The sequence below is a fragment of the Macaca fascicularis genome, chromosome 19 (genome assembly GCF_037993035.2).
Source record: "Macaca fascicularis isolate 582-1 chromosome 19, T2T-MFA8v1.1".
In the NCBI taxonomy this organism is placed as follows: Eukaryota; Metazoa; Chordata; class Mammalia; order Primates; family Cercopithecidae; genus Macaca; species Macaca fascicularis.
This window is the reverse complement of record NC_088393.1, coordinates 2,572,413-2,586,920: the sequence shown is the minus strand read 5'-3', so window position 1 is coordinate 2,586,920 and position 14,508 is coordinate 2,572,413. Positions and strand designations below refer to the sequence as shown.

General features: G+C 61.9%; 2 protein-coding genes across 4 annotated transcripts in view; one reads left to right on the top strand and one right to left on the bottom strand.

Annotated features, from left to right (window-relative positions):
- CSNK1G2 (casein kinase 1 gamma 2) overlaps positions 1–13,917 on the bottom strand; it is a 36,908-nt gene extending 22,991 nt beyond the window's left edge. For all 3 annotated transcript variants that reach the window (XR_010583225.2, XM_065535128.2, XM_005587440.4), the window contains exon 1: positions 13,683–13,917. The gene's annotated coding sequence lies outside the window, so the exon portion shown is untranslated. The remainder of the gene's footprint in view (positions 1–13,682) is intronic.
- LOC102137328 (uncharacterized protein CSNK1G2-AS1-like) lies at positions 3,055–4,415 on the top strand. Its single transcript, XM_045380843.2, is given in 3 exon segments — positions 3,055–3,256; positions 3,586–3,706; positions 4,280–4,415. Coding segments are annotated over 3 exon segments (459 nt in total).
- Positions 13,918–14,508: the final 591 nt, after the last annotated feature.

Sequence of the window (14,508 nt, the reverse complement as noted above, 5' to 3'; positions counted from 1 at the left end):
TCAGGACACGGCCGTCAAAGGCGGGCACCACCACCAGCCTTCCCTCTGCAGAATCCCCCACCTTCTCCCTCCTTCTCTCTTCCAGGTGAGCCGCTAGCATGGTCAGTTTCTTCTGCTAAGAAACCATAAGTGATGGCCGGGCGCGGTGGCTCACACCTGTAATCCCAGCACTTTGGGATCACGAGGTCAAGAGATCGAGACCATCCTGGCTAACACAGTGAAACCCCGTCTCTACTAAAAATAAAAAAAAATTAGCCAGGCATGGCGGTGGGCACCTGTAGTCCCAGCTACTCGGGAGGGTGAGGCAGGAGAATGGCGTGAACCCAGGAGGCGGAGCTTGCAGTGAGCTGAGATCACACCACTGCACTCCAGCCTGGGCGACAGCGAGACTCCATCTCAAAAACCAAAAAACAGAAACAAAAAAACAGTCTCCCATCCCCAACACTCAGGCCACCCAGATGGGACTGAACACGCCCCACTCAGCCCCTCCGTGGAGGGTCAACACCAACCACTGAAACAGCTGAGGCCTCAGGGTGGGCACCTGTGCCGCAGCCACAGCTGCCGGGTCCGAGTACAGAGCGGCCTCGAGGGCTGGGACCCATGGTCTTCTGTTTTTTGAGACAGGATCTAGCTCCATCGCCCAGGCTGGAGTGCCCTGGCACAATCTCAGCTCACTGCAACCTCCGTCTCCCGAGTTCAAGCGATTCTCCGGCCTCAGCCTCCCGAATAGCTGGGACCACAGGTGCTGCCACCTCGCTGTCTGATCTGGACTCAACTCTGTGTGTTCCGGCTTTTCACCAATTCCCATGCCAGCTGCAGATGACAAGCCCCACCCCCGAGAACCTCCAACATGGGCACGGCCCTGCTGGGTCCACCCACTGCTGGGTCTAGGGCCCCACTGCTCCTGGCATCCCCTGGAAGCCTCCCTGTGTGACCCCCGGCCCCTCGTCTGGGTGGTGACCATCACCTCTCAGGTCCTGGCTCCCAGAGAGGCTCGCGGCACCCCTGCCCCATGACCTGGAGTCAGGACGATGAGAAAGGGGCAGGCCCTGCACTCAGGGACGCAACACCGTTGGGAGCTGGGGTGAAGGCCGGCCCAGGCTGTGTGCCGACCCCGCTCCACCCGGCCACCAAGCAGGCTGCCCCGCTGGCGTCTGTTCTGATACAGTGGTCCTGGGTGTTGCGGCCCAGGCAGGTTGGGGCTGCTGCTTTCTCCCTGGGTCCCTGGACGAGCACCAGCCTCCCTGTGCCCAGCCTCAGGGCCGGAAGCAAACCCCACTGTGCCCTGCAGAGCTGAGCACTAGGGCCAGGAAGCCACACAGATGCACACCCGACTTTGCAGATGGAGCCCGGGGCGGGCAGCAGCCTCCTCTGGTGACAGGAGTGGCACGGGTGTCCACTTCACACTCCCTGCACACTCAGGGCTGGATTACGCCTCCAAGCACCTCACGACAGCCCCTGTGAGGGGGTCACGGGCAGACAGCAGAGGGAAAGCCCAGCCACACACACCCTAAGCCTGACACGGACGGAGAAACCCCTGCCCTGGGCACCACCCCGCCCCGCAGAGCCTCGCCCAGATACACGCCCACCCCGCGAAGTCTTGTCTCAGCCTCAGTGGGGGCAGTGACCTGCAGCGGGTGGAGGGCAGCCCAGTGCAAAACGGGAGCGCTGCCTGCACACCTGCTGCCCACAGTGGCCCCCAGCCCATGTCCCCCACCTCAGGACTGGCCCCGACAGTCACTGCCTGTGCCTGAGGCCTTCACAGCAGCAGGAGTGCAGTCAAGAGGACAGGCAGGGCTGCCACCCTGTGCCACGGTCCATGGGCACAGGGCGGGTACCCAGCTCCCCATGCCCCTACAAACAAGAGCCGCCACCCCAAGACTCAGCCGCTTCTGAGGGCGCAGACCACTCCCGGGAGGCAGTAACCACTCGGTCGGGGCCCAGCACCCGTCCGTCACCAAGGAAGAAGAGCCTGGCCTCTCCTGGGGTGCTCCGAACCCCAGGGGGTGCCCGAGGGAAGCCAGACAAGGCCGGGGCCTAAAAGGAAGCAGGGATGTGAAGGCCGGGTACCCACCGTGCCCATGCAGGCCTGCGGGTTGGGGGCCTGTCCTGCCACGCCTGAGGGCCACAGCGAAGAGCAATGATCTCGGGGAGGGAGAAGGGGACGCTGATCCTCACTCAGCCTCCACCCAACCCACACGGCCACAATTCCAACCCAACAGGAGAGCGCCGGCTCAGGGTCACACACCAAGGATGGCTCCCGGGCACCAAACGGGACTGCAGCCATCCCCACAGGGGCTGCTCTCATGGCCGGCTCTGGGCCAGAGCCGACCCTCCCTGTCAGCTCCCACCCCCTTCCCCAGCCCTGGCCTCAGGCCTCTACCTGCCCTGTTCTTCTCGGGGTCCTCCATCTGGTCTGGACCCAGGGCCAGTTCCCTGGGGAGGGCCCTGGCAGCCCCCTTCTCTGACTGTCTCCACTCAGTGATGTCACAGTCCCTGGACTGACATCACCACACAGCCCTTAGCCCAGAGCCCAGGGAAAAGCTGAGGGGAGGCCAGGGACCTCGCTAGGCTGGGCAGGTGCAGGCCACCCCCGTCCCAGTGCCCTCAGAGACACCTAGACTCATGTGGACCCGGCCGTGGCCCCTTCTGGGCAGCGCCATCCAGGCTGGCCCTGCCCTCTGACCTGGGGCCGCAGGGGCTGGCCACCGTGGGCTCGGTCCCCCGCCACCCTGATGCATCTGCACCCCAAGGAAAGAGAATGCGGAGTTGCAGCGCCCCAGGACCCACGAGCCCCCGAACACCAGGGCAGCACATACTTCCAGTCCCAGGGCCAGAGCAGAGCGGGACCAGGCCCAGCCCGGTGACACAGGGCAGACGGAAGGGCGCCCTCCAAAACAGAAGAGCCCAGGAGCTGCCGCGGCCGGGACAAACCAACCGCAGGCTGACCTAGGCCTGCAATGGGTTTAACGCATTGGGTGCAAAAGAGAAACACCCCACAAATCAGGGAGAGAAGGGAAGCTGCCCACGCCACGGGAGGAGGCTGAGGAGTGAATGCCGGGGCCGGGCGGGGCCAGTCCTCACAGCACTGTGGAGACCAGACCGAGGGCGACTGTCATCACCACGAAAAGGCCTCGTCCACGGCAGAAGCCAACCTCACCACACCGATTGCACCAGAGATGCCTATGAGGAGAGCCGGCCTCCGAGAACGCGGCTGAGCCGTCACAGGCCACCGTCAGCAAAGGCAAGGACCCAGGTAAAGAGCACAGGAGGGCCATGAGCAACCACAGCACGGCGGCCTGGACAGACCCTGACTGGGGGAGGGGGCGAGGCTGCGCAATGGTAGCTGGGACTGGACCCTGTTGGGGAGTGGCGGGGGGGCGGCGAGGCTGCACAGGGACCCCTATCCCACAGGAGGTCAGTCTTGCCCTGGTGATGGCACAGACCACAGGTGAGGGCCACGGGTGGAGCTGACTCCAGGGAAAAGCTGGCCCTCACCCAGAGCTGCACATCCCACTGGCAGCCTTGGCGGAGGGCACTGTCCCTGCAACTTCTCCACATAGGGGCAATTTTCCCAAAATTCAGATTATGCAAAGGGAGGCGCGGCTGCCATGGACTCCAGGGCCTCAGACACCATCAACAAAAGCAAAGGGGACACATTCGCATCAAATCCATCACAAAGACGGCCTTCGAGACTCTGGGGGAAGTGAGAACACCGAGGCACAGGCCCCCATGGCGCACAGGCCCCCACGGCGCACAGGCCCGCACGGCGCACAGGCCCGGAAGGCGCACAGGCACGCACGGCGCACAGGCCCGCACGGCGCACAGGCCCCCACGGCGCACAGGCCCGGAAGGCGCACAGGCACGCACGGCGCACAGGCCCGCACGGCGCACAGGCCCCCACGGCGCACAGGCCCGCACGGCGCACAGGCCCGCACGGCAACCCTGCTCCGCCTCAGCCTCAGTTCTGGTTCCTGCACCCTGGCCCGGGGGCAGAGCTGACCCGGTCTTGCCAGGGGGGCAGGGGTCCCCTGGCCCCAGGTGGTGCCACAGACAGCGGGGAGAAGCACTCAGGCAGAGTCAGGCACCCCACCAGGAAAGAAAGCTCCCACGGCAGGTCCCGGGGCTGGGTGGGACCCTAGGGACCCTGGGTGGCTCCCATCGGAATCCTGCTAGGTCTGGGAGGACACTGGTCCTTCCAGAAGCGTAACCACAAACAGCCATGGAAAACCTGGGTGGGCTGCGTTTCTACATTTCCTTTTCTTTTTTTTTTTTCCAGATGGAGTCTCACTCTGTCGCCCAGACTGGAGTGCCTTTTCCCCTCACAGCGTGGGAGCCAATGGGTGATGTCCCACCCTGGTTTCCCTCCACCCGAAGGCAGTCACCTTGGTCGCCGGCTCCTGCCTCTGCGATGATCCCCACGAGGGCTGCAGAGTGGAGGGCACAGCGAGGTTCGGCCTCATTCCCCGGGGAGCCCCAGGCGAGAGCTTGGTCCTGGGGAGCTGCCCAGGTCTTTGCCATCTCCTGGCCTCCATCCAGTCCCTCACAACTTGGCTCCTGGCCCTGTGCACCGAGCGATGACTGCTAGGCCCGTGCGCCTAAGAGTCAGGCCTGTATTCACTTCAGCTTTTATTAAGGACTTTCAGGGATTGGCTTTTTTAAATCATCGCCAAATATATTGTTATTAAAAGGATATGTACACTTTGGGAGGCCGAGGTGGGCGGATCACTTGAGGTCAGGAGTTTGAGACCATCCTGGCCAACATGGTGAAAGCCTGTCTCTACTAAAAATACAAAATTTAGCTGGGTGTGGTGGTGGGCGCCTGTAATCCCAGCTACTCGGGAGGCTGAGGCAGGAGAATCGCTTGAACCTCCTGGAGGCTGCAGTAAGCCGAGATGGCACCACTGCACTCCGCCTTGGCGACAGGAAGACTCTGTCTCAAGAAACAAACAAAAAAGAAGGTTGAACACATGGAAGCATTGCACCCTCTGTCACCCGGGCAGTCTCAGTGCCCAGAGGCCGCAGATGACACACACACTATCAGTGTACTAGCGTCTGCCCCCTGGGCCCTCGTCCAGCCCTGCACTCACCGCCCACGGAGGAGCCAGCGTGTCCTTGCTGTCCTGCAGTGACCACCACAACCCCTTTCACACAGAAGGGTTGGGCTATCCCCCAAAATGACATGCCAAGTCCTAGCCCCCAGTAAACAGAAACGCGGCCTTATGTGGAAATGAGGGTGGCCCCAGTCTCACCAAGTCTCAGCTTAATGTCATGTTTCACGATGTTGAGTCAGAAACAGCAGAGAAGAGGAGGGTGGGGAGGTGGACTCTGCTTCCTCCCGCCCAGCCTGCGAATCCTGGGGACACCCAAGCATCCCCCGTCCTGGCCCACTGGGAGGCTGCACCCCCCAACTGGGACCCCCGTCCCATCATACACAACACAGCTGGCGCTGCCCTCTCAGGGAGCCCTGGAGGACCAAGGGCACACAAGCAGCCAGCCTCAGGATCTGGCAGGGTCTGAACTGGAAGACATCACATGGTCCCAGAAGGCCCCCATCTTTGATTTTTATAAATCGGCCAAATGGCAGAAAATGTTGCCTCCCCAGGCACACGGTGTCTCCTCTTGCCTCCCCTCATTTCAACAGCAGGGGACAGACACAGACCACCCGCCTGGCCAGCTCTCTGACCCCCACGGTCTCCCCTGAAAACTGGGCACATGGCTCACCCAGGGACCTGGGGGGGCACCAAGGCAAACACACGCCCAGCTCACCCAAAACTTTCCAACACACGCCGCCACAATGCCCCCAGAGCCCCCACCTGGAGGGTGTCCAGCAAAACTCCCACAGCCCCTCCCTCCTAGATGCCCCAGAGCAGGTGACACCTCCCTTCCAGAGGCCAGGCCCCGCCTGACGCTGGCGGGAGGGAGGCCGTGGGGACGGGCGCTGGTGGCCTCTGGGGCACGAGAAGGCGCCTTCGTGTTTGGTGGGCGGCAGTGGATTTAGGCCAGGCCAGCCCAGGAAGACCCGTCCGTCCCGACATGGAAGGAGGCTTTGGCTGTTTCTAAGCGCACCCCCTCCTGTCTTCGGGGGAGTCTTGGACAATTTTCCCTGAAAAGCGGCCAGTACTCATCTCCTAGAATCTGAGGTTTGGGAAAGAACGCCTTCTTCAGATGTTGCTGTAACGTTCAAGCTCTCCGACATTGCTGGGCTCTCTTTCGCTACTTAAAAATAAACACTGGGCCGGGCGCGGTGGCTCAAGCCTGTAATCCCAGCACTTTGGGAGGCCGAGACGGGCGGATCACGAGGTCAGGAGATCGAGACCATCCTGGTTAACACGGTGAAACCCCGTCTCTACTAAAAAAATACAAAAAACTAGCCGGGCGTGGTGGCGGGCGCCTGTAGTCCCAGCTACACGGGAGGCTGAGGCAGGAGAATGGCGTGAACCTGGGAGGCGGAGCTTGCAGCGAGCTGAGATCTGGCCACTGCACTCCAGCCCGGGCGACAGAGCGAGACTCCGTCTCAAAAAAAATAAAAAAAATAAAAAAAAAAAAACACTGATGGCCGGGCGTTGGTGGCTCACGCCTGTAATCCCAGCACTTTGAGAGGCCAAGGCGGGCGGATCACGAAGTCAGGAGATCGAGACCATCCTGGCTAACATGGCGAAACCCCGTCTCTACTAAAAGTACAAAAAATCAGCCAGGCGTGCTGGCGGGCGCCTGTAGTCCCAGCTACTCGGGAAGCTGAGGCAGGAGGAGAATGGCGTGAACCCAGGAGGCGGAGCTTGTAGTGAGTGGAGATCGCGCCACTGCACTCCAGCCTGGACCACAGATTGAGACTCCATCTCAAAAAAATAAAATAAAATAAATAAATAAATAAGTAAATAAGCATTGATTTTTGTGGTCTTGAAAGGCCAGGGCCCCCAGCACTTTGGGAGACCGAGACGGGCGGATCACAAGGTCAGGAGATCGAGACCATCCTGGCTAACACGGTGAAACCCCGTCTCTACTAAAAAATACAAAAAAGCCGGGCGCGGTGGCTCACGCCTGTAATCCCAGCACTTTGGGAGGCCGAGGCAGGAGAATGGCGTAAACCCAGGAGGCGGAGCTTGCAGTGAGCCGAGATCGCGCCACTGCACTCTAGCCTGGGCGACAGAGCGAGACTCCGTCTCAAAAAACAAAAAAACAAAAAAACAAAAAACAAAACAAAAAAAAAACAAAAAAAAACTAGCCGGGCGAGGTGGCGGGCGCCTGTAGTCCCAGCTACTCGGGAGGCTGAGGCAGGAGAATGGCGTAAACCCGGGAGGCGGAGCTTGCAGTGAGCTGAGATCCGGCCACTGCACTCCAGCCTGGGCGGCAGAGCAAGACTCCGTCTCAAAAAAAAAAGAAAGGCCAGGGCCACCTGGATGATCCTGTGGGGCCGGGGCCTGTCGGTCACTCTACGGACACTGGATGCCCCCGGCCTCTGAACTTGCTGTGGCGAAGGTCATGGGCAGCACATCCATCTGTCGGTCCCACTGCCCGTGCTCGTCACAGGGTGCAAGATCTGGCCCTGTGCCTGACACGGTAGCGGGGACACCAGGCACATGCAGGACCCCTGGCGTTCTAGACGGCGTGGGGATCAGGACAGCGGAGTCTCTGAGGCCCTGCAGGCCAGAGGAGCGTCCGGCCCGAGGACGGGAGAAACGCCGGAGAAACCAGGTCCCTGCAAGAGGAGGGGAGTGGTCATCGCCGTGCAGAGATCCGGTCCCCAAAACCCGGCAGGGGACAAACAGTACAGCTGCTATGGATGGCGGTCGGCGGCTTCTCAGATGGTCCAACCCGGAGAGGCCGTGTGACCAGCGGTTCCCCGCTAGACGTCCGCCCGAGAACCACCACGCGGCCATGCGGGAACCGGACACGGTTGCTCGCAGCCACCACACGCGGATGCCACGCAAACATCCATCACGGAAATAAGCGCGTGGCCAGCCACGCACCGGAACACGACTCAGCCACGAACAGGAGCGAGGCTCGGACGCGGGCCACTTGGCTCAGTGAGAGACGCCAAACACGCAAGGTCTCGGCCTGTGTGATTCCACCCCAGGAGGTCCCTAGAACCCTCAGAGTCACAGAGACAGAAAGTAGGATGGGGGTGCCAGGGGCTGGAGAGGGCAAGGGAGTGAACGTTTCACGAGGACAGCGTCTCAATCTGGGAAGGTGGGAAGGTTCTAGAAAGGACGGTGTGGAAGGCTGGCTGCTGAAAGGGCCGGGGCTCCCTTTGCAGGTGATGAGAACGCTCTGGAATAAGAGGTGGTGGCTGCACACATACAGGAGCCTTGTCCACGGCGGGTCTGAACTGACAGGTCCACTCGGACGCGGATTTTTCCCAATAAAGGCTGCCCTGAGGACGCCGGCCTCTCCTGGCTCCCTCCCACTCTGCCACCCGAGACAGCGAGACCCACCCTCCCCTCCTCAGTCCTCAACGTGAGCACGACGAGGACAGAGGCTTCCCCGAGCGTCACTTCCACTGCGCGGAGAGCAAACAGGGTCTATCTTCTTTATGCTTTTCTCGACACGTTCTGGTCTCCAGCTTCCCTCACTATGAGAACGCAGCACCTAACACAATACACGAGGCGTGTGAGCATGGACCGCATGTCCTCCCAAGGCCTCCGGTCACCAGCAGGCTGTGGGCAGCGGAGTCTGGAGGACTCGAAAGCTACACGAGGGTATTTTACTGCATGAGGGGCTGGAGCCCTAAACCCCACCCTGCTCAAGGGTCAGCTGTACAAAAATCACTTATGTGCACACGTCGCTGAATTCTACCGAATGTGGATTATGTTTCGACCAAAAAAAGTGGCTCATGCTCTGAGGACCATACCCAAATAAGGCTGGTAAGAGAACAGTGAGCTGGGTCAATGTGATGGGATCGTTAATTTTTTTTTTTTTTTTTTTTTTTTTTTGAGAGGGAGTCTCGCTTTGTCACCCAGGCCACGGGCGAGGTCCAAGGGGCAGCGGAGGTCCCTGACCACTTCCAACAGGACAGCCATGGTACACCCAAGACGCAGGCAGCGAATCCCACACAGCACCCCTCTCCGCAGCGTACAGGCCTGACCAGCGTGATGGCACGGCATGTACACACCTGTGCGGACGCCGCCAGGGCACACGCACACCACCCCTGAGGCCACAAGCCTCGGCCAAGCCCACCTGCAGGCTCCAGGGCTCTGGCTGGAAACCCCTCAGCGCACCCACCCTCAGAGGAACTCAAAGGCACACCCAGCAAGTCAGAGGCAGACACGGGCCAGGCCCTGTCCTCATGCTGGTCCCGTCCTGGGAACTGACCGCAGGCAGAGCCTGGGCATTGGCGCCAGCCGCCCGGCCCCAGGACCACTGGAGCAGAAGCCTGAGGGGCACGGCCACCGCAGACAGGACAAGCCCTCACACACTTGCCATCCTTCTTGGGGATGGAGGTCAGATGGGAAGGGGCAGAGGTCATCGCAGATGACATGAGCATCCTGGAGTCACCGGGGAAACAAAGTCCCTAAGGAGGGCGGGTCCCGCCAGCAACACAGCCCACAGCACCATGGCCAAGGGGGCAGGACTGGCCATGAGGCCTCACAGGTGGGGACTCTGTCCACGAATCCAGACCAGGACTTGGGGTGCCTCACTCCAGAGGGTGAAAGTTTCCAGATAATTGAAGGATTACCTTGAAGCACAACTTTCTTCAAGGATCCAAAGGGCAATCACGCATCAACGAAACATCGCTGGAGACAACAAAAAACCTCTTAGATTTCCTCTGCCTTTTACATAGCGACAGGGCTGGGCGCAGGGACTCACGCCTATAATCCCAGCTATGTGGGAGGCTGAAGCGGGTGGATCACCTGAGGTCAGGAGTTCAAGACCAGCTTGGCCAACATGGAGAAACCCCGTCTCTACTGAAAATACAAAAACTAGTCGGGTGCGGTGGCGCTTCCCAGCTACTCAGGAGGCTGATGTGGGACAATCGCTTGAATGCAAAAGGCAGAGGTGGCAGTGAGCCAAGATCGCGCCACTGCACTCCAGCCTGGGCTACAGAATGAGACTCCGCCTCAAAAAAATAAATAAATAGGCCAGGCGCGGTGGCTCACAAGATCAGTAGTTTGAGACCAGCCTGACCAACATGGTGAAACCCCATCTTTACTAAAACAATACAAAAAAATTAGCCAGGAGTGGTGGTGCACGTCATCTCAGATACTCAGGAGGTTGAGGCAGGAGAATCGCTTGAACCCAGGAGGCAGAGGTTGCAGTGAGCTGAGATCGTGCCACTGCACTCCAGCCTGGGCAACAGAGCGAGACTCCATCTCTAAATAAATAAATGAATAAATAGCGATGGGCCCGCCCTGGTCTGGGACCCCCGAGCCTCATTCTGGTGTTCCTAGCCCCTCACTTTGAGCCCTCGCTGAGGTGGCACAAAGGGATACGCCCCACCCCGCCAGGCTAGTCCAGTTCCTGGACAGACCCATCCAGCAGACGGCTGCATCCATGTGCCAGTCACAGGGACAGCACAGTCCCCTGGACCCAGAGCCGGTAGAGAGGATGGGGAAGGTGGTGAGGCCCATCCTCTGCCCGCAGGGCCACCACCCCTCGCTGTCACTGCTCCCACTGGCACAGCGGGTAACCAGAGGAGCACAGGTGTGGGAGTCAGTAACTACCACTTCCTCCTCTACCCAAGGAGGCCAAGTAGGCCTCGACTTCCTCATCTGTAAAATGGGCGCTCCACCCACTTCGCAGGAAGCCCCAGAGCACCGGCCCCACGAGAACTTCAGAATGAGGAAGAGGCAGACGCGGAGCCTCCCAACCTGGGGAGCCTCCAGACTGCAGGCCTCACTCAGACGGCCTTGTCCAGAGGCTGCCAACCAACAAGTTCTCTCGCGTGGCTGCCAGCGGAGCATCCGCAGATCTGTGGGGCGGGGGAGGCAGACCTGGCATGCCTGACACCAGAGCTCGATCCAGCACGCGCGCAGCCACTGAGCCCTAGCTGGACACAGGACTTGAGGCTGACCTGAGGACAAAGCCCACAGCTGCCCGCCACCACCGCAACACTAACCAGGACTCGGGCCAGGGCCTCCTTCACATAGGCCCTGTGTCCTCTGGGTTCAGAGAAAGTCAGCCAGCCCCACATGCCAGCCTGCCCACTGCCACCCGAGGCCCGCAGCCCCTGCCAGTCTGTGACCGGCCCTGGGCCTCAACAGCACCCAGAGCGCTGTCTCCACCCACCACCTGCCCTCCGCCAGGCCTCAGTCAAGGCCTTGACGGACCATGAGCCCCCGGGGGGCTGAGGCAGCTCGATGGGTATGCAGAAAGGAGGCAACATCACTCCAGATACCCCAGGGCAATCCCGACTGTCCCTAAGCTCAGCTTCGGTCTGTCCCAGTGGCTCTGTAGACACATCTGCTGGGGGGCTAGGGCCTGCCTCTCGGGCGTGCACTGACCCCCTCAACCAGTCCCCACAGACACAGTGTCCCCCCAGACACAGTGTCCCCCCACCGTGCCTGGTACACCAACAGGACTACCCTAATCCCCAAATTAATGGCTGGTGTACTGGCTTCCCCTAAGCTTGTGATGAGCAACAGGAACTTTCAATTAAAAAAACCCTCACCTACTTCCTTTGTAGCCCAGAGTAATTACTGTATCATTAAAAAGGAGGCGAAGAAGAAAAGAAGAAACCCGAATCAGCAATTCCACAAAATCCATCCGCACCAAGTGCTGCACCATCACAGGCCGTCCTGCAAACGGCCTGGCTCCGGACCTGCCCAGAGTCCAGGCACTGAGGTGCTGGTCCCTCATCCCCTTCAGAGGAACTAGACAGGATCAAATCAGACAGGAAGCCCCTTTACACACAAGGAGGTCCGACAGCACTACAGACCAGTTGGGGTTTTGCCTCCCACCGGGGTGAAGGGAGCAGAGACAGCTCCTCTGACATCTCACCCCATTTGCCCGCCGCACAGTCCTGCAGAACATAGGGGTGGCCTCTCACCCCCAGACCTGGCCCTTCCACTGGGACCCTGTCCAGACCCCGCTCCCCTGCATGCAGGTCTCCAGTTCCCTCCCATCTGTGCAGGAGCAGCTCTCAGAGCTCACCGTGGGGGGCTGAGCAAAACACTCTGGGCCCTAGAGACGTCAAGGCAGGCGTGCGCGTGCCTGCACACACTCCCAGGACTGCGTGCCTGGGAAACTCATCAGTCAGCCCGGCCCAAAGCGTTTCAGAGCGTTTCGTTTTGGTGGAGATACAGGAGAAAACAAAACAAAGTACCGGTGACAACCGCGAACTTCCCCCTTGCAAACCTGGGGGCCCTGTCACACAGTCTGTCCTCTGCACAGAGGCACCCCAGGCTGGGCCGGGCTGTGCAGGGCAGAGTGGCCCAGGGTGCTTCCATCCCCAGCTGCCACCCAACCCCCAGTCCCCTCCCTAATCCGAGCTCCTTTCCGCGGAGGGACGCCTGGGTTTTCCCTCCAGATGGGAGCCTTTGTACCTTCCTGCTCAGCTCCCTCACCCACGAACTACCAGGGCCTCCGGGAACCAGGAAACACCAAGGAGGCTCCAGCACGTCCTGGGGTGGGGAGGCAGAGCCCCACCACATGGCCGTGTGGACGGCCCCGGAGCCCTGGGCCACACGGTGGAGCATAACAGGGAGAAGATGCTGGACTCCACCTACACAGACAACCCTCCGGCCCGCTTCCTACAAACAATGCCATCCGGAGGCCACAGGAATAAGAACCAGATGTCCCAAAGCCATTCTGGCTCAAGACGCAACAGTCCCCGAATGTCCTCTCAGCCCCCACGCCCCCCAACGGGAAAGTCTTCCCGTACGAAAGTTGGGAGAGAGAAGCCAGGCGGGGATCGGGGATCGGTGAGGCCACCGCAGGCCCTGTTCAGACATCTCACCCTCCCTCCCTGATCCGTGCGTTTCCGGAAAACAAAGCCGGTGGCCACAGCGGAAGGGGGAGGGGGCAGCGAGCCCAGCCGGGAGTTCCCAGGCAGTGCCGCAACAGGTCCCTGCGGATCAGACCACCTTCCTCTCCCCACCATTCCCCTGCTCTCCCCCCTCAAGAGCTTTAGGACCACAAAGTGAGGACTGGGACACAGCTGCGTGGGGAGGGGCCAGGCCAAGACAGGAGTAGGCAATGGGGCCAGGTGGGAAGGGGCCTGCAGACCAGAACGCGGGGAGGCATAAGGGACACGGGTGAGTGGGCGGTGGGCTTGAGCCCTGGGTGGGGGAAGAAAGCGGGAGGTGGGGTGCGGACTAAAAGCTCAGCGGAGGGCAGGGGAGTTGGAGCACGGCAGTCACCGGGGTGCACAGTGGGGAGTCACTGGAGCGGCGGGGGCAGGGTCTGGAGTGTGAGGGTCACTGGGGAGGCAGACTCCTGAGTGTGGAGGTCAGCGTGGGGCTGTGTCTGGAGGTCCTGACCGCGGGTTCAGAGGGGTTGGGGGCGCTGGAGTCCCGACTGAAGGGTCAGCGAGGAGTTGCGGTGGTGGGGCCCCGAGTGTGGGGGGTCAGCGTGGAGGGCGGTTAGACAGGGTGAGGGCGCTGGGGTCCGGAGTGCGGGGTCGGCAGGGCGCGGGGGGGGCAATGAACCCTGAGTGTGGGGGCGGGGGCGCCAGGGGTCACTGGGGGCGCCGACGGCCAGGGAGCAGGGGGTGTGGGGGCCGGTGCGGGCGCGCGCGTCGTTACCTTGGCTCCGCCGTGGCCGGACCCGCGGGCAGTGTCTGGGCGGCCGGCCCGGCTTCAGCAGCGCAGCGCGGACCCCCGCTCCGGACCCCGCGCCCGCTCGCGCTCCGGCTCCGGTGCCCGCTCGGGCCCCCGCTCCGGCTCCCGCGCCGCCTGGGCCGGCCTCCGCATGTTCGGGACTGGAGGCGCCGGGCTCGCCGCGCTCCGCCGCGCCCGCTCCGGGGCCCGCGCGCCTTACGCCGCCAGCGTCGGCCAGCGGGGGGCGGCGGCCATACGCGCCCCACTGCGCAGCCGCGGCGCCGGGGGCGCGCACCGCAGACGTCACAGCGCAGGGCGGGGCCAACGCCCGGCCGGGCGTCTCTCGCGCCGCTTTGCGACAACGGATGGCGCCGCGCGACGGCCACCGCGCTTTGCGGCCGTTACGAGGCCGCTGGCCCGCTGACCGCGGGGTACACCGAAAGCGCGTGGCCGCGGGGACGCGCGCGGGCAGCGAAGGGAGTCGAACGGTTTCCACACCTTCCCGGGGGCGGAGCTTCCGCCGCCCGCCCATCCCCGCCCGCTGTTGCCATGGCGACGCGTGGCTGGTCGCCCTGGCACCGCCCGCCGCCTTGTGTGTTACGTCACAGTCTCGCCACCTGACGTCACGGACGGGCGGCGCCGCGGGGCGTTCCGTGCGTGGGGCGGTGGCGGGCGCGGCGCGCGAGGCCGCGAGGTTTCCGGGGCAGGCGCTGGAAGAGGCGGCTGGCCAGGAAATGAGCTGGTTAAGGGCAAGAGGGTTTTTCCATCTGACTTTCCTGAGCCAGGAGGGGAAAAAGTTCTAGAATAACTG